Source organism: Heterodontus francisci, chromosome 22 (genome assembly GCF_036365525.1).
Source record: "Heterodontus francisci isolate sHetFra1 chromosome 22, sHetFra1.hap1, whole genome shotgun sequence".
Taxonomy (NCBI): domain Eukaryota; kingdom Metazoa; phylum Chordata; class Chondrichthyes; order Heterodontiformes; family Heterodontidae; genus Heterodontus; species Heterodontus francisci.
The window spans coordinates 50,003,966-50,022,702 of NC_090392.1; the positions used below are offsets into that span (position 1 = coordinate 50,003,966).

General features: G+C 41.1%; 1 protein-coding gene across 2 annotated transcripts in view; it reads right to left on the reverse strand.

Moving 5' to 3' along the window:
• Positions 1-2,106: 2,106 nt before the first annotated feature.
• Positions 2,107-18,737, reverse strand: part of chek1 (checkpoint kinase 1) — a 42,713-nt gene continuing 26,082 nt past the window's right edge. For both annotated transcript variants that reach the window (XM_068053817.1, XM_068053816.1), the window contains exons 11-13: positions 8,590-8,721; positions 7,073-7,174; positions 2,107-4,831 (exon numbers count right to left, since the gene is read on the reverse strand). In XM_068053817.1, the coding sequence (XP_067909918.1) occupies positions 4,736-4,831; positions 7,073-7,174; positions 8,590-8,721 (330 nt within the window). In that variant the 3' untranslated portion in view covers positions 2,107-4,735. The remainder of the gene's footprint in view (positions 4,832-7,072; positions 7,175-8,589; positions 8,722-18,737) is intronic.

The following is an 18,737-nucleotide window of genomic DNA, read 5'->3' on the forward strand; positions in this document are numbered from 1 at the left end:
TCATTTACGCCATTGCAGTAGTGGGACTTTGCTGTGTGCAAATTGGCTGCTACGTTTCCTACATTACAACAGCAACTACACTTCAAAAGTACTGTAAAAAAACTTTAGGATGTCCTGAGATTGTGAAAGGTGCTACAAAAATGCAAGCTCTTTAACTAGTTACAAAACAGTTTACTCAAGAATGTAAATTCCAAAATGCTGCACAACTGTGCAAAACAATGTAGGCACACATGCAGTATCAGAACAAAGGAGATGTTAAAATATTTCCACACTCACATCAAAGTAGCTTAAAAATCATTTATTTTATCTACATGACATGTGGATTATGTCATCTTTGTGGGAAATACCTTACTTGAAAGCCTCACCTCATTGTTCAGGAATTACCAGGTTAGTCTCACCCAAGCAATGTTGCTCATTCCTCAGGACCAAGACTAGATAAATGTTAGAGTATTCACAGGCAGCTGAAAAATTCATGAAATGTCACAATCCACTTAACACTTTATCTGATTGAGAAGTTTAAAATGTTAGGAGTTGCTAGTTTTTCCCTCTGTAGTTACCCTATTTCCTCTGGTGGGGAAATCCAGAACAAGGGGACATAACCTTAAAATTTAGGAGGGAAATCAGAAGCACTTTTTCACCTAAAGGGTAATAGAAATCTGGAAAATTCTCTCCCAAGAGTAAAGTCTTACTGCAATTGTATGGAGCCTTGCTGAAACCACACCCGGAGTACTGTGTAGACTTTTGGTCTCCTTACTTAAAGGAGGATATATTTGCCTTAAAGGGAGAACAAAGGTTCACTGCCTGGGATGAGGGGATGGTTGTATGACAGATGTAGTTAACTGGCCTGTATTCCCTACAGTTTAAAAGAATGAGAGGTGATCTCATTGAAACATATAAAATTAACAGGCTTGATAGCGTAGATGCCGGAAGGATGTTTCCCATGGCTGGGGAGTCTAGAACTCGGGGTCAGAGTCTCAGAATCAGGGGATGGCCATTTAGGACTGAGATGAAGAGAAACTTCTTCACTCAAATGGTTGTGAATTTTTGGAATTCGCTATCCCAGAGAGCTCAGTAGTTGAGTATATTCAAGTCAGAGATCTGGAAGGGAATCAAGGGATTATGGGAAGGTGTAGCTGAGGTAGAAGATCAGCCAAGATCTTACTAAATGACAGAGCAGGCTTGAGGGGCTGAATGGCCAATGTAAAAGGCTGTAGATGTTGGGGACAATTGGAGCTTTCAAGACTGAGATCACTATGGAACAAGGGCAGGAAAATTAATTTGATGTACAGCCATAGTCTAACTAAACGATTACTCTTCCTAGAAGCCTCTGCTAATTTCCTCAAAAATATTTTTGAATGAATGTAGAAAATTTATTAGAGAAATGTTTCAAAGTTTGTGCTTGAGGGAGAGGAATCCCTTCTGAAGAGTATGTATAGCTTTTCCCTCGCCATACTCCTCCTCTCCTTAAGGAAGCAATTCATGATAGAAAGAAGTTTTACTGATTTTTAAAATGCCCATCTTGCAAGCAAACATGCAGAGCAAACTTCCACCTCTGAGGTGAATTCAAACCTGGGACAAAGGTTAAAGGCTAGTGTCCAGCCTACTAAACCACCAGTTCCAAAGGGTGATCAACTTTAATAGCGCCTTTAGTCAGGTGGGAAAGGGGCTTTTTCCTCCTGATTTCTTTTTGAAAGAGGTACCACCTCTGTGTAAATGTGTTTGCTAAACACCTCAACACCAATTATATCATGAAGGTGTTATCTATGGCTCAGTGATAGCACTATTAGAAGGTTGTAGATTCAAGCCTCACTCCAGAGAGTACAAAAATCTATGTTGACACTTCAGTGCAGTACTGGGTATAAAACACTTTGGGACATCTTGAGACCATGAAAGGTACTACATAAATGCAAGTCTTTCTTATTTCATACAGGGGTTACATTTTGTGCAATTAGCTGATAAAGTAAAATAATGATGCATATTAAAAAACTAATGGAAGTTTAGATATGTCACTACATTGTTCAATCCATTTTTAAATGCATCCAGCTTATGACTTGGGTCTCAAATCCTACCACTATTCCCTTTGGTAATAGAAAATGAAACACCATACACATACAGAAAATCTTTATTCATTATTCCAAAATCTTCCTTACATTTTAAAAAGTTTTGTTAGAAATTCTTCCAGAATGACAACCCTTGAGGGGTCAGCCAATTCCCCTCCCTCTCACAAACAGCATCAGCACACAGGCTCTGTGTCCAGTTAGCAAAACTAACCAAACTGAGTGAACTTTATGGATAAAACAAAGCAGCATTGTATAAGGGAAAATGTCAACCTTTAATTAAGGTGTGTGAGGGTCAGGGTAAAAAGAGACAGAGTAAGAGGGGTAGAGAAAAGAAAAGATGCTGGAAATCTAAAATCAAAATACAGAATGGGTCAGACAGCTTTAAAGAGAGAGTAAAAAGAGTCACACCTGAAACATTAGTCTGTCCTTCTCACATTTGACTTTTATTTGCAGCCAGGGGAGCAGGTTCTTGCCAACAGCTGCTGCCACCTAATCCTGAAAGTTCCCCTTCTAGAGAAGAACTGCTTCCCTAAGCCTCAATAAACTGAGTTATCACAAACTCTACAAAACCAAACAAAGAACAGTTAGAATTTTACATACACAAATATATCTACAAACAGGATATTAGAAAAATACAGACCAAACACTGGATTATTTAAACATTTGATGGCTAGTTATTTTGTGTGTTCTTTTTAAATCAAAAAGATGGCATCGGTGGAGGGGGAGGGGAGGAATCACTTTTACCAAGTGTGAAAGGTACATTGCAAAGGCGTGATTCTTTGAACTAAAAATTTGTACCTAAAAATGTCTATTATTTTCCCACTTCCCAGAAAGCAACAGAATTGAAATCAGGCTCTATTCACAGTGGCCAAAACATTATTTATCATTTATGGTGTATAAGTATTAAGTGCCCTGCCCTTAAATTGTGAAACCAGATCTCGTTCTTTTAGCAAGTGACAGATCTCTACTTAGCTCTCTTCAAACCTCTGCATTGTGGTGCTCAGCATTGCTCATTATGTGTGGAAAAATACCTGTAACTGGTCATTGTCATTAGTAGATTCCACTTACAGCAATACTGTGGCCTACCTCAGACAATGTTACAATCTTGTAACATGCAGGAGGATATTGGGGCCAAAGAGCAGTGCAGGCCATGAGCTTCTGTGTACCCAACACACGCATCGAAGCTGCAATGCCCAGTTCCCCAATTCATTAAAGCCAGTCTCAAAACATGCATAAAGATTTAGTCTGAAAATGAAAAAAATATATTGCTAATGTCAACTTGTGAAACTGTACATAACTCAATCCTTCTGCCCCCTTGATTCTAACTTAATCTTGAAAGTGCTAGATTTTTTTTGAAATTGTGAATGATTTACCATGAAGAGTTTTATACTGGAACAGCAGATTCAGAGTACACAGTTCACAATACATAGTACATAGTCTAATAATCCCACGCAAAATGGATGTTTTCTTAAAAGTTTTAAAATAAATAATTGATAGTGTATGTTGTTGGGCATCTGAATCACCAGATAGAGAATTCCATTTACAAAACAATTGGCAGAATTTTCTGCTATTCCATGGTATGAGACTGGATCACTGGATGTGAAGTGGGGTATCCAAAAACCCCACAGCTAATGAAGCTACACCTCCTGCAATCACCATCATAAGATCTGTCAATCCGACAGTGCAGATAAGCACTCTAGTGATATTTCAGCGTAGTACTCCACACACACAACCCTTTTACGTATAATTTGAAAAATGACATTGCCCAATTTGATCGGCCAAACTAGACACCAGATCAATGATTGCAATAATTTCAACAGCAGAAATGCTCCCAGACAGTCTGACTGACGAGTCTCAAATTCCCAACAACTTCACCCCTTCACTGATTTCTGCGTTTTTAATCAAATGCTCAGAATTCACAGTTGGGTATGTTGTGTGTATAATACTGGTATTAAAAGTGAACCTAACCAAAACAGTGCGACAACTTTCCCAACCTACAGGCCCTGGACTCTGCACCATACCTCCCCATCTTGTATACAAGACACACCTCGATGGCACTTGCAAACTTCTTGAAAGCTTGACATTTCCTGAACATTTTGGAAGCCAACTGGTCCACAGGTTGGGAGATGTTGCAATATTTGACAGACCCACCCTGGAAAGATTCCACTGCTCCCTTCATTCTCATCTTTCAGTAGATAACAATCTCACATTTCTCCACAGGCTGTTTTTAATCTGTGGATATCCTGATGCTCACATGGTCAGGTGACCAGATGAATTTCATTCAGTGTTACACATAATTATAGAGTTCTACAAACTTCGCATCTACTCCCAATTTTGTTTAAAAAATGCAAATGAATTAAGCACCTGGCAGGTTCTGGCAGAGATTCAAACAATGACCTCAACCACTGTGTCAGGAAGAGAAAAGCATTGGATTTGACTGCGCTGGATACATTTGCTCATGCTTTAAAATCTGCACTTTAGTTGATGATCCATTATTTGAAGTCTCTCCATTAACTACAGTTGGGGCTTAACTTTCAACGTTCAAACATACACACAAGCTCACAGTGTCTACAAGCTGAGTGGGAAAAGGTATCCCAGCCGTTATCCCACACAGTTCCTACTAACAGCCTCATCCCAGCAGAGATATGATGCAGTGCAGGAACTCAAAGGAAAGATCAGGTTACAGGCAGGAGGATCTTCTGAGTGTAGATGATGTCACTCAGTTTGTGTTTGATGATTACAAAGTGTCTTTTGAACTCAAGGCCATCACCCTGCAAGAAAGAAGTAAAAATCAGTGCAAGTCCATGGATTAGGAGGTAATTCTAAAGAGAACAGAACTAGAAAATATTAAAATACTTAAGTCTTCAGGCTGTTAAGTTTCATGGGAAACTTATGCTCCATTTGGGGTTAAAAATGAGGATCACCTTACGCAGGGATCATAGATCATATGCTCTCTTGGGAACTCCCTTAAAGCAACAGTTTCTCCTAAGACAATGGGCCCAGAGCAGCTCTATATGGTCATTATCACAGCACTCTTTGCAGGAGCTTGCTGTGCACAAATTCGTTGTCACACTTCCTACATTAACAACATTTCAAAACATATTCAATTTGCTGTAAAGTGCTTTGGGACATCTGGAGGTTGTGGGAGGCGCTGTATAAACACAATTTTTTCTTTTATTGCATACAAAGCCACCAATCACAAGTATGCCAATTTTAAAACTGAGGCATTACCGGACTGGGAGCCAAGGTAGGTCAGCAAGCACAGGGTGATGGATGACCGGGAGCGCGTTGGGATATGGGCAGATATTTGGAAGAGCTTGAGTTTACCGAGGATGAAAACTGAGAGTCCGACCATCAGCACATTGGAACAGTCAAGTCTAGAGATAACAAAAGATGGACGAGTGTTTCAGCAGCAGATCAGCTGAGACAGGGGTGGAAGTAGGCGGTCTTAGTGATGGTGCAGATATGTGGATGGAAGCTCATTTCTGGGTCAAATACAACACCAAGGTTGAAAACAATCTGGTTCAGCATCAGGGAGAGGGATGTAGATGAGTCAGAATTCCCTCTTACCCCTCTGGTAAAAGACGTCTAGTGAGGATAGGTTGGGCTCCCTTGGCTTTAACTTAAGGGCATTGCAGCAAAACAGTCACACATTAAGAACTTTGACTGAGGTGCTCTCTCATGTCAGGAGGTATTCAGCATGTCAGGAATTTAAAAGGGGTTTAAAAAGCGTGAAGCAAAATCCTTTTTTCCCTTAATGCATTCAGCCAACTGCTGCAATACAGCAAGGCGCAGGGATTCAGAACATGAAGCCAATTGGCCCTTCATTCATTGAGGCTCTTGGCTGGGTCTGAATCTCAGACATACATCTGCAGATAGACCTGGGCCAGTTCAGAGTTCAAAAGTTTACACGATCTAGTTTACACAACAGACATCAGATTCAGTCAAATTGACATCTGTAACCACTGGAGATACTAACACTCCTTTTCTAGCTCTTTTCAGTAATTATGCTGATTCCTACTGGTGCCATATCTGTTTGTTTACATTGCAGAGCTGACACAGCAATGGAAAAACTGCAAGGTTCACGCATGTGCAGTCTCTCCAATGTTACAACAGCAATCTTACGGCAACTGTTCACAGATGTGGCAGGCCTTTCCTAGATGTCAGGACGGTGGGTCTGTGCACAACACAACAGGGGAAATATGGTGGTATAAAAATACTGCATATGGGCTAGCTGACACCAAGTGTTGTCGCTGGCACAAGCTGTTTGCCTCGGACTCCAACAGCATTTTCTGTCAGATATGCCAGGCAAAACCCCAGGAATATTTCATTGTCTTCAACAGAAAGAGTATTGGGTTACGGTATTACAGTGCTCTTGATATCAGAGACAATCTTGCAAAAAGGAGGAATTGATTGGATATTTGACCATTCTTGTAGGTACTGATTCAAAGGCTGCAACACTTTGCTCAGAAACAATGTTTGTCCAACTGGGAATGCAAACCGCTTCTCTTTATTCCCCCAGTCCTAAGTATAGCTAATCATCAGGGCTCACTGCTTTATTAAGCCTCTTTAACTTCTTGCTAGACTTTCTGTTCAACTAAATCCAGTTGAAAATCAGGCAGGAATAAACAATGAACAGCAAAAGTTAAAAATGGAGACTGAACATCGACACATTTAGATTTACCTGCAGAGCCTTTTGCTGGCTGCACAGTTTAATGCGTTTTCTCCATTTTTTATTTGGACAGGAGTAAATGGCATTACCTTGGATGACAGGAGCAAAACACTGCCAATTTGATAAACTAGTGAGATTCCAGGGCAACGTGGATTGGAAACTCTCTACTTTTGGTGGCGGAAAGACTGATTAGAAAAAAAACTTAGTAATCCTGTCAGCGAAAAAGGTTAAAGGAAAAAAGGAAACACTCAGTGACGTTCAACAATTCACCTAAAACTGATCGTCCCAGGTAGGAAATCTGTAAATAAAAAAAATTACATGCAACAAATTTTTTTTTTACCTTGGACAATCTGAAATCCACCAGAATCCTCTCGTTCATCTCGATCAGATTCACTTTGAATATCAGCTTGTTGTTTCGTCTGTCCATTGTTGATATGGTCACCTGAAAACCAGCACAGTTGTACTTTAATCTTTTAATCTTCAAGTTCCACAATAAATCATACACCAACTCACATTACCTAGACAGAAGTTTTTTTTTGTCCGGTTTGGAGACAGTGACCTGTGCTCACTCTCTTCATTCTACATTAGTGACCTGTGCTCATTCTCTCCATTCCTATATTCATGAACTGCGATCACTCCATTCTTACTGTCATGCTAGGCGCCCACCTGCCAGGAATGAGGCACATCAACTTTGTTATGTACATTGATTTTTAACTGCTGTTGGAATGCGGAAACAAATCAGTCATGGCGGGAAAAAAAACATTTACATACAAACAACATTGAAGGTGAGGAAGCGCATTCCAGGGCCAGCTGAGGATACAATTCACAAGGGCCAGGACCGGTCAGACCAGCTGGTCACTTGACTAACTGGCTGTTCCAGGGTTTTCGTTTGAACTGGCCACAGAGACTTTGAACTCAGGAAGACTGTTCGCTCCTGGACTGAGATCTCTCCTATCTGCTCCCATCTCTTTCTCACAAGCCTCTGAATCCACTGAGGACACATGAACCCCATGAGAGAAAAGTCTCCTACAGCGAACAAGGTTTAAGAAGAATACTGGGCCCCAAAGAAAAGCAAGAACTACCTACAATCAAGGACTCTACAGTGAGCTTGAAAAACCATAACAAAAACTCTTCAGATATTGCCTCAAACATTTCACTTTATTTTTTCTTCTGCTCTTTGCTGTTGCTAGTTGCATGTGTACATCGTGTATGCATGCCAGCATGGGCGCGTCGTGTATCCGTAGCTGTCAACTGAATTAGAGTTTGAGTTTAAATTTAATAAATTTTAATCTTTCTTCTTTAAACCTAAGAAAACCTGTTTGTGCTGGTTTTTTTGCCTTATAATTGGAAAGCAGTGAACAAGGATTCACTAAGGCGGAGCTAAAAACACGGTGTGTTTAAAATTAAACCGTGTTACGGTAAGACCAGGTGAAGGTTGAGAAGGACCCGAGACATCTTTCACACCTGGTTGTAACACTACATTAGTGGTCTGTGCTCACCCTCTCCATTCTACATTAGTGATCTGTGCTCACTCTCTCCATTCTACATTAGTGATCTGTGCTCACTCTCTCCATTCTACATTAGTGATCTGTGCTCATTCTCTCCATTCTACATTAGTGATCTGTGCTCACTCTCTCCATTCTACATTAATGACATGTGCTCACTATTCTCTCCATTCCTACATTCGTGACCTGTGTTCAAATCAGTGATGTGTTCAGTACTCTCCCAGTTCTAAAAAAAAATGAATCAGCACTTCAGCGAGTGATAGGCAGCAAAATGTTAACTTCAGTCTTCAGCTAATTTTTGATTGAAGTCTCTTATTTAACCTGTTAACTATAGAGACGTTAACCATTCTACCTGGTTGTTGCAGTTCTTCTTCCAAGTGTAGCCCAGTTTTTCACAAACATCCTTCAGGCCGAGGTAGGACTGTTCAGCATTCAACTTTGTGAAGAACCGAGTCATTCGTTTCACCAGCCGTTGCCAAGGACTCTGTAAATCAAGCAGTGTGTGGTTAGCACAGAGCACTCTGACGCAGTGCACAAACAGCTCATTAATTGCTCTTTACTGCAGTTTTAAAAGACGAATGTTCTATAGAATGTCCAACTACGAGGATCTGAAGATCGTAGTCCTGCATCAGGATTCCAACCATACTCTGCATATAGAACCAGTGGTGGAAACACTATTTTGCTAACTGCAAATGCAACCGGTACAAAGAAATTCAGACTTCTCACTACAACACGTATGGGTCCCAGCTTTAATGTAAACCTAAGACCCTACGAAATAGGAGCAGGAGTAGACCGTACCGCCCCTGGAGCCTGCCCTGTCATTCAAAGCAATCATGGCTGATTTTCTGCTTCAGCTTAAAGGCCGGCTCGGGCCTGCAAATGAAACCCGACCCGAGCCTGACCCAGCCAGAGTCCTTTCATTTTTTCCCGCGCCCAACCTGACCACCAGAATATTCAGTTAACCTAGCTTCCATTTTTCACTTTTTAAGCTTGTGCAGATAAGCAACAAAACTGTAACTGGACCTGAAAGGTTGTTTAAAAAGTCCATTAAGATTGGAGCCACGTACCGGAGGTGGTGACAGAGTGTGTGTCCGACCCAGCCCAACCTGACCCTGAATGGCGGACCCAGAAGAGCGACCCGACCCGAACCCGACACATGTCGTCAGGTCCGGGTCGGGTAGCCATGTTCTACCTCAGCTCTACTTTCCTGTTCCCCATAACCCTTGATTCCAGGAACAAAAACCTATCTATTCCAGCCTCAAATGTCCTAAACCATGGGCAACCACAACCCTCTGGAGTAAAGAATTCCAAAGATTCACTACCCTCTGAGTGAAGATATTTCTCCTCATCTCAGTCCTAAATGATTGACCCCTTAACCTGAGACTTCTAGGCTCTCCATCAGTGGAAACAGCCAAGCCTCCTTTGACAGCACCTTCTAAACTTGTGACCTCTACCACCTAGAAGGGCAAGGGCAGCAGATGCACAGGAACACCATTACCTGCAAGTTCCCCTCCAAGCCACACACCATCCAGACATGAAACTATATCATTGTTCCTTCACTGTCGCCAGGTCAACAACCTCAAACTCTCTAACACAGTACTGTGGGTGCACCTATACCACACGAACTGCAGTGGTTCAAAAAGGCAGCTCACACTGCCTTCTCAAGGGCAATTAGGGATGGGCAATAAATGCTAGCCTTGCCAGCAACGCTCACATCCCATGAACAAATAAAAAAACCCTGTCAAGCTCTTTCAGAAGCTTGTATGTTTCAATGAGATCACCTCTCATTCTTCTAAACTCCACAGAGTATAGGTCAGATTTACTCAGCATCTCTTCATAGGACAACCCTCACATCGCAGGAACCAATCTAGTCAACATTTACTGTACCACCTCCAAGACAAATATATCCTTCCTTAGATATGGAGGCCAAAACTGTGCAAAGTACTCCAGGTGTGGTCTCACCAAAGCCCTCTATAATTGCAGCAAGATTTCCTTACTATTGTACTCCAATCCCCTTGCAATAAAAGCTTAATTGATTGCTATACCTGCATTCTAACTTTGTGTTCCTTGTACAAGTACAACCAAGTCTCTCTGATCAACATTTTAAAGTTCCACGTCTTTTAAAAAACTATTCTGCTTCTCTATTCTTTTAACCAAAGTGAATAACCTCATACTCCCCCACATTATACTCCATCTGTCACCTTGTTGTTTCCATCACTTAACCTATCTATATCTCTTTGAGCCTCTTTGTGCCCTCCTCACAACTTACATTCCCACCTAGCTTTGTATCGTTAGCAAACTTGGATACATTACCCTTGGTCTTGTCATCCAAGTCATTAACATAGAGTGTTATTAGCGGAGGCCCCAGCGCTGATGCTTGCAGCACTCCACCAGTTAGAACTGTAACTTGAAAATGCCCCGTTTATCCCTACTCTCTGCTTCCTTTCTGTTAACCAATCTTCCATCCATGCCAATATATTACCTCCAAATCTATGAACCCTTATCTTGCGTATTAACCTTTTGTGTGGCATCTTAACTAACACCTTTTGGAAATCCAAGTATCCTACACCTACTGGCTCCCTTTTATCTACCCTACCAGTTACATCTTCAAAAAACTCTTAATAAATTTGTCAAACACGATTCCTCTTTCATAAAACCATGTTAACTCTGTCTGATCATATAATGATTTTCTAACTGCATTGTTAAGACTTTCTTAGTAATAGATTCCAGCATGTTTCCAATGACTGATATCAGGCAAACTGGCCTGTCGTTCCCCATTTTCTCTCTCTCATTTCTTGAATAACTTCCAATCTGCTCGGAACATTCTAGAATCTAGGGAATTTTGGGAAAATAATAACCAGTGCATCCGATATCTCTGCAGCTACCTCTTTTAGAAACCTAGGATGTAGGCCATCAGCTCCTGTGGATTTGTCAGCTTTTAGCCCCTTAAGTTTCTCTAATACTTTCTCTCTGCTGATATTACTCACTCTCAAAAGTCCCTTGGCAACCTCTATTTCTGGGATGTAAATTGTGTCTTCTACTGTGAAGACAGACACAGAATATTTGTTCAACTTCCCTGTCATTTTCCCATTCCCCATGATAATTTCACCCGTGTCTGCCTCTACAGGACCAACATTTACTTTAGCTACTCTCCTTTTTATATATGTGAAAAAGCCCTCACAATCTGTTTTTATATTCCTGGCTGGTTTACTCTTATTTTGTTTTTTCTCATTTTATCAACTTTTGGTCGCCATTTGCTGGTCTCCAAAACCATCCCAATCCTCAAGCTTACTACAACTCTTTGCAACATTAAAAGCCTCTTCTTTTAATCTAATACTATTCTTAACTAATAGGTCAGAGTTTTTGTTTTTAATTGTGTATTTTGTTGAAATTTAAAAAAATAATTTCTTGAAATGTTTCCTACTATTTAGTTACCACCATACCTTTTTGTCTATTTACCCAATCAACTTTATCCAGCTCTCCCCTCATACCTATGAGATTGACTTTAAGTTTAAGATTCTTGTTTTTGACTTGCGTAGGTCACTCAAACTTAAAATAGAATTCAACTGTGTTATAATCACTTTTTTCCCCCCAGAGGATCCTTTACTATGAGATTACTAATTAATGAACCTTGCCTAGATCTAAATCAGCTTTATCCCTAGTTGGTTCCACAACATATTATTCTAGGAAGTTGCCACAAAAGCATTCTACAAATTCATCTTCCAAACTACCTTTGCCAATTTGATTTGTCCAGTCTATATTAAGATTAACATCCTCCATTATTACTACCTTGCCTCTGTTACAAGTTCCAATTACTTCTTGCTTAATGCTCTGTCCAACTGTATAACTACTGTTAAGGGGTTTATAAACAATTCTCACAAGCGTTTTCGGACCCTTGTTATTCCTAACCTTCACCCATACTGATTCTACTTCCTGATCGCCTGAGCCAAGATCCTTTCTCACTACTATCCTCATGTCATTCTTTTCTATCCCGGCTACTCCTCCTCCTTTTCCATTCCGTCTATCTTTTCAAAATGTTGAGTACCCTGGAATTTTTACTTCCCAACCTAGGGCACGTAGTAACCACTAAAATAAAAGCAAAATACTGTGGATGTTGTAAATCTGAAGTAAGAACAGAAAGTGCTGGAAATACTTAGCATGTCTGGCAGCATCTGTGCAAAGAGAAACAGAGTTAACGTTTCAGGTCAATGACCTTTCATCAGCATACATCAGGGGTTCTGACAGATGCTGCCAGACCTGCTGAGTATTTCCATCACTTTGTTTTTCTTTCACCTTGTCACCAGGTCTGTGTCATATGAAGTTTGCTCACCATCAACCCTAGCAGGGTGAGGCTGAATTAGAACAGAATGCTTTTTGTAGAGAGTGTTCTCTTCGAGAACAACCTGGAGAGCACTTTGCATTCAATGTTGAGAAAACTCTTAGGTAGTTAGAGCTTAAGTGAGCTCCCACATAATTAGGCATATATATTAAAATTTTAGATATATTAAAACACGGATACACTATAAGAGACTTAGAGCTGCAGTGTCTAAGTTTTTAACATAGTTTAAATGTTAATATTTACTTTCCAAAATTTAACAGAAATAATCCCATGGAACAGCGAATCAGTTAATATTCAACAAATTCCTTAACCTTTAAAGTTCACCCCATATACAGCAGACTGCAAGCCATCTCCCACAGAGGAAACCACTTTTGGTCACAGTCTACTGTAACATAATCATGTCTATTGCACTTCCTATAACACCACAGCCAGGAACAATAGATCACTGTGGCAGTAAGTGAACTAACAGCCACCCACAGAAATACTTCTGCAGTACAAGTATACAACAGATGATTTAAACATACTAGATTGGATTCAGTGAGTCAATGAGACAGTCACCATCCAGTTAGAACACTAGTGCTACGGAGTGTGAAATGTCTGAAGAACATGACAAGTCCTCATAGAATCTTACAGCACAGAAGGAGGCCATTCAGCCCATCGTACCTGTGCCGGCTCTTTGAAAGAGCTTTCTAATTAGTCAAACTGCCCAGCTCTTTCCCCAATAGCACTGCAAATTCTTCAAGTATTTATCCAATTCCAATGTGAAAGTTAGCATGGACCTGCTTCTACCACTCTTTCAAGCAGTACATTCCAGTTCATAACAACTCACTGTGTTAAAAAAAAAATTCTCCTCCTCTCCCCTCTGATTCTGGTAATTGTAGTCCCTCATCACTCATATCATTCTAGTTCATTGTGTTTTTCTATTCCTCCTTTCTTGGCTGTTCTGAATCTTACTGGGATGCTCTCTATGAACAGCGACAGCTCTCGGGCACCTTGATGAAGTGGCCATTCTTCATTGCAGGCTATTTCACAATGGTCAGAGCCTGATCCTTCCCTTATCAGGTGCTATAATGTGCATTTTCCAACAGGAGTCACTGGAGGGTGATCAGGAGCAGGTGCCGAGGCTCATTTTCCTTCTCCAAAGTCCAGGGGCATGAAGGCCAATTACTGACCCTGCTACTGCTTTGGCTGAGATGAGTACAGGAATAGTAGGATCAGACAGATTAAGGCATGGCTGAAGAAATAGTGAAGCGGGGAGAACTTCAGATTCCTTAGGCATTGGGACAGGTTCTGGGGAAAGAGGGACCTGTTCAAGATGGATGGGTTGGACCGCAACAGAATTAGGAGGAATGTCCTCACAAGAGGAGTAATTACTGCAGTGGTGGAGGGTTTCAGATAATTTGGCAGGAGTGGAGCTTCTAACCATGTATCCGCACCATCACTAAGACCACCTATTTATATCTCCGTAACATCGCCCGTCTCTACCCTGGCTTAGCCCTTCTGTTGCTGAAACCCTCATCTGTGCCTTTGTTACCTCCAGATTTGATTATTCTAATGCACTCCTGACTGGCCACCCACATTCTACCCTCCATAAACTTGAGGTAACCCAAATCTCTGCTGCCCAGTCCCTAACTCGCACCAAATGCCATTCACACATCACCCTGTGCTTGCTGACCTACACTGGCTCCCGGTTAAACAATGCCTCAATTTTTAAATTCTCATTCTTGTTTTCAAATCCATTCGAGGCCTCTCCCCTCCCTATCTCTGTAATCTCCTCAAGCCCTACAACCCTCCAAGATATCTGCATTTCTCTAATTTCTCAAGCATCCTCAATTGTCATCATCCACCATTGGCGGCCGTGCCTTCAGCAAAGCTCTGGAATTCCCTCCCTACACCTCTCCACCTCACTTTTCTCCTTTAATATATCTCCTATGTGGCTCAGTGTCATATTTTGTTTCATGATGTCTCTGAAGCACCTTGGGACGTTTTATTACATTAAAGACTCTATACAAATACAAGTTGCTGATATTGAAATGAGAAACATATGGCAAATGAAATTTAATGCAAAAATTTGTGAAGTGATACACTTTGGCAGGAGAATGAGGAGGGGCATTATAAACTGGTACAATTTTAAAGTGTGTGCAGGAACAGAGAGACTTTGTGCGCACACAAATCTTGGAATGTGGCAGGACAAGTCAGGAAGGTGTTAAAAAAGCATTGGGAACTTTGGCTTTATTGATAGACGAATAGAGTGCAAAAGCAAGCAAGTTATGCGAAACCATTGTAAAGCACTGATAAGGCCTCAGCTGGAGTACTGTGTCCAATTCTGGGCAACACACATAAGGAAGAATGTCAAGGCCTTGGAGAAGCTACAGAAGAGATGTATTAGAATGTTACCAAGGATGAGGAACTTCAGTTATATGGAGAGACTGGAAAAGCTGGGATTAGTCTCCTGAGAGCAGAGAAGGTTAAGAGGAGATTTGATAGGTTTCAAAATCATTAACAGTTTTCATAGAGTAAATAAGGAGAAACCATTTCCAATGGCAGAAAGGCTGGTAACCAGAGGGAACAGATTTAAGATGATGGGCAAAAGAACCAGAGGCCACATGAGGATACATTTTCTTTTACACAGCGAGTTGTTGTGATCTAGAATGCACTGCCTGACAGGGTGGTGGATGCAGATTCAATAGAAACAAACATTCAAGAGAATTAGATAAATGCTTGGAAGGGAAAGAAAATACAGGGCTATGGGGAAACAGCAGGGGAGTGCGTCTAAATGGATAGCTCTACCCAAGAGCCAGCATAGGCAGAATGGGTCGAAGGCCTCCTTCTGTGCAGTAGCATTCTATGACTCAAAAAGACCAGAGTTCAAATTTGGGATCTTCTGGTCTTTATAGCTCAAGATCACACGAGACTATGCCTCTACCCACAAGGCCCAAGGGGATCCCTCATTGATTGTCTCTATTTTTGCCGTGAACCCCACCTCTGTAACCCTCTCCATTTCTACTACGTGAGAGCTCTGCACTCCTCCATTCTGGTCTCTTGCAAATCCCCAATTTTAATCGTTCCACCATTGGCAGCCATGCCTAGGCCCTAAGCTCTGGAATTCCGTCCTTAAACCTCTCTGCCTCTCTCTTTTAAGTCACAGCTTAAAACCTACCTCTTTAACCAAGCTTTTGGTCACCTGTCCTAATACCTCTTTATGTGGCTCGGTGTCAAAATTTGTTCGATAATCCTTATGAACATACGAATTGGGAGCAGAGCCATTCGGCCCCTCGAGCCTGCTCTGCCATTCAATAGGATCATGGCTGACCATTTGTATCTCAAATTGCACCCTCCTATCTACCCCCGATAACCTTTGATTTCCTTTTCTAACAAGAATCTATCTTCCTCCACCTTAAAAATATTCAATCATCCCGCCTTCACCACCTTCTGAGGCAGAAAGTTCCAAAGTCGCACAACCCTCAGAAAAAAAATTCTCCTCATCTCTGTCCTAAAAGGGCGACCCCTAATTTTAAAACAGTGCCCCCTAGTTCTGGACTCACCCACAAGAGGAAACATCCTTTCCACATCCACCTTGTCAAGACCGTTCAGGATTTTATATACTTCAAATCAAGTCTTCCCTCACTCGTCTAAATTCCAGTGAAAATAAGCCCAACTTTTTGTCATAAGACAACCCGCTCATTCCCGGTATCAATCTAGTAAACCAAAACTGCACACAGTATTCGAGATGTGGTCTCACCAATGCCCTGTTTAACTGAAGCATCACATCCTTACTTTTATTTTCAATTTCTCTCTCAATAAATGATAACATTCCATTAGCCTTCTTTATGACTTGCTGTACCTGCATACTAACTTTTTGTGACTCAAGCACTAGAACATCTAGATCCCTCTGCACCTCGGAATTCTGCAGTCGTTCTCCGTTTAAGTAATACTCTGCTTTTTTATTCTTCCGACCAAAGTGAACAATTTCACATTTTCCCACATTATACTCCACCTGCCAGATTTTTGCCCACTCACTCAACCTGTCTACATCGGCCTGCAACCTCCTTATGTCTGCTTCACAACATACTTTCCTACTTATCTTTGTGCCATCTGCAAATTTAGCAACCAAGCTATCGCTCCCCTCATCTAAGTCATTGATATAAATTGTAAAAAGTTGAGGCCCCAACATAGAGCTCTGCGGGACTCCACTTGTCACATCCTGCCAATCAGAAAAGGACCCATTTATGCATACTCTGTTTTCTGCCAGCCAGCCAGCCAGCCAATCTTCTATCCATGCTAATATGTTACCCTCTACACCATGAGCTCCTATTTTGCGCAATAACCTTTTATGTGGCACCTTGTCAAATCCCTTCTGGAAATCCAAGTACAGTATGTCAATGGGCTCCCCTTTATCCACAGCGCATGTTACTCCTTCAAAGAACTGTAATAAATTGGTTAAACATGATTTCCCTTTCACAAAACCATGCTGACTATTCAGAGTACCTTAAGTTTTTCTAAGTGCCCAGCTATAGCCTCCTTTATCATCGATTCCAACATCTTCCACGCGATAGACGTGAAGCTAACTGGCCTATAGTTACCAGTTTTATGTCTCCCCACCAACCCCCCACCCACCTTTCTTGAATAGAGGGGTTATATTTGCTACTTTCCAGTCTGATGGAACCTTTCCAGAATCTAGCGAATGTTGAAAAATTAACACCAATGCATCTACTACCTCATTAACCACCTCTTTTAAGAGGTGAAGCCCATCAGGACCCGATGACTTGTGAGACCATAGCTCCATCAGTTTGCTCAGTACCATTTCGCTGGTGACTGTAATTTCACCAGGTTCCTCTCTTCCTTCCACCTCCTGATTTAACAATTATTACTGGAATATTTTTTGTATCCTCTATCGTGAGGACAGAAGCAAAATATTTGTTCATTTCATCCGCCATTTCCTTATTATCTACTATTTACTCCCCATTCTCATTCTCTACAGGACCAACACTCACTTTAATTACTCTTTTCCTTTTTAAATACCTGTAGAAACTCTTGCTACCTGTTTTTACATTTCTAGCTAGCTTCCTCTCATACTCTAATTTCTTTCTCCTGATTAACCTTTTCGTCAATTCTCTGCTGCTTTTTATATTCTGACCAATCATCTGACCTGCCACTCATTTTTGGGCAATTATATGCTTTTTCCTTAAGTTTGATGCTTTCCTTAACTTCATTAGTTAACCATGGATGGTGGGTCCTCCACTTGGAATTTTTCTTTATAGTAGGAATATACTTAATTCGGAGTATTCTGAAATATCCCCTTAAATGTCTGCCACTGCTTCTCTATTGACCTATCTCCTAGCCTAGTAACCCAGTTCACTTCAGCTAGCTCAGTTTTCATGCCCACATAGTTGCCCCCATTTAAAATACTAGTCTTAGACCCACTCCTCTCTTTCAAACTGGATGTAAAATTCAATCATATTGTGGTCGCTGCTACCCAGAGGTGCCTTTGCTCTGAGGTCATTATTTAATCCTGTCACATTACACAAAACCAAGTCTAATAAAACCTGCTCTCTGTTTGGTTCCAGAACGTGCTGCTCTAAGAAACTCTCGAAAGCATTCTATGAACTCCTCATCCAGGCTACTATTGCCAATCTGATTTCTCCTGTTTATATGTAGATTAAAATCACCCATGATTATTGCCGTCCCTTTCTCACAAGCACCCAATATTTCGTCTTGTATACTTCTTCCTACATTGTGGTTGATGTTAGGGGGCCTGCAGACCACTCCCACTAGTGACTTCTTTCCCCTAGTATTTCTCATCTCCACCCAAACAGATTCTACATCCTGATCTCCTGAACCAAGGTCATCTCTAACTATTGCACCAATACCATCATTGATTAACAGCACTACCCCTCCACATTTACCTAGCTTCCTATTCTTCTTGAATGTCATATACCCCTCAATATTCAGGACCCAATCCTCGTCATCCTGCAGCCACGTTTCCGTAATGGCGATCAGATCATATTTATTTACTTCAATGTGCGCAATCAGTTCATCTATTTTGTTATGAATGCTACCTGCATTCAGATACAGAGCCTTTAGTTTTGTCTTTTTGTTACCTTTGTAACATCTAGTCTTGGCTGTTGGTGTGGTCTTAGGTTTTTTCTCTCTGTCCCTTC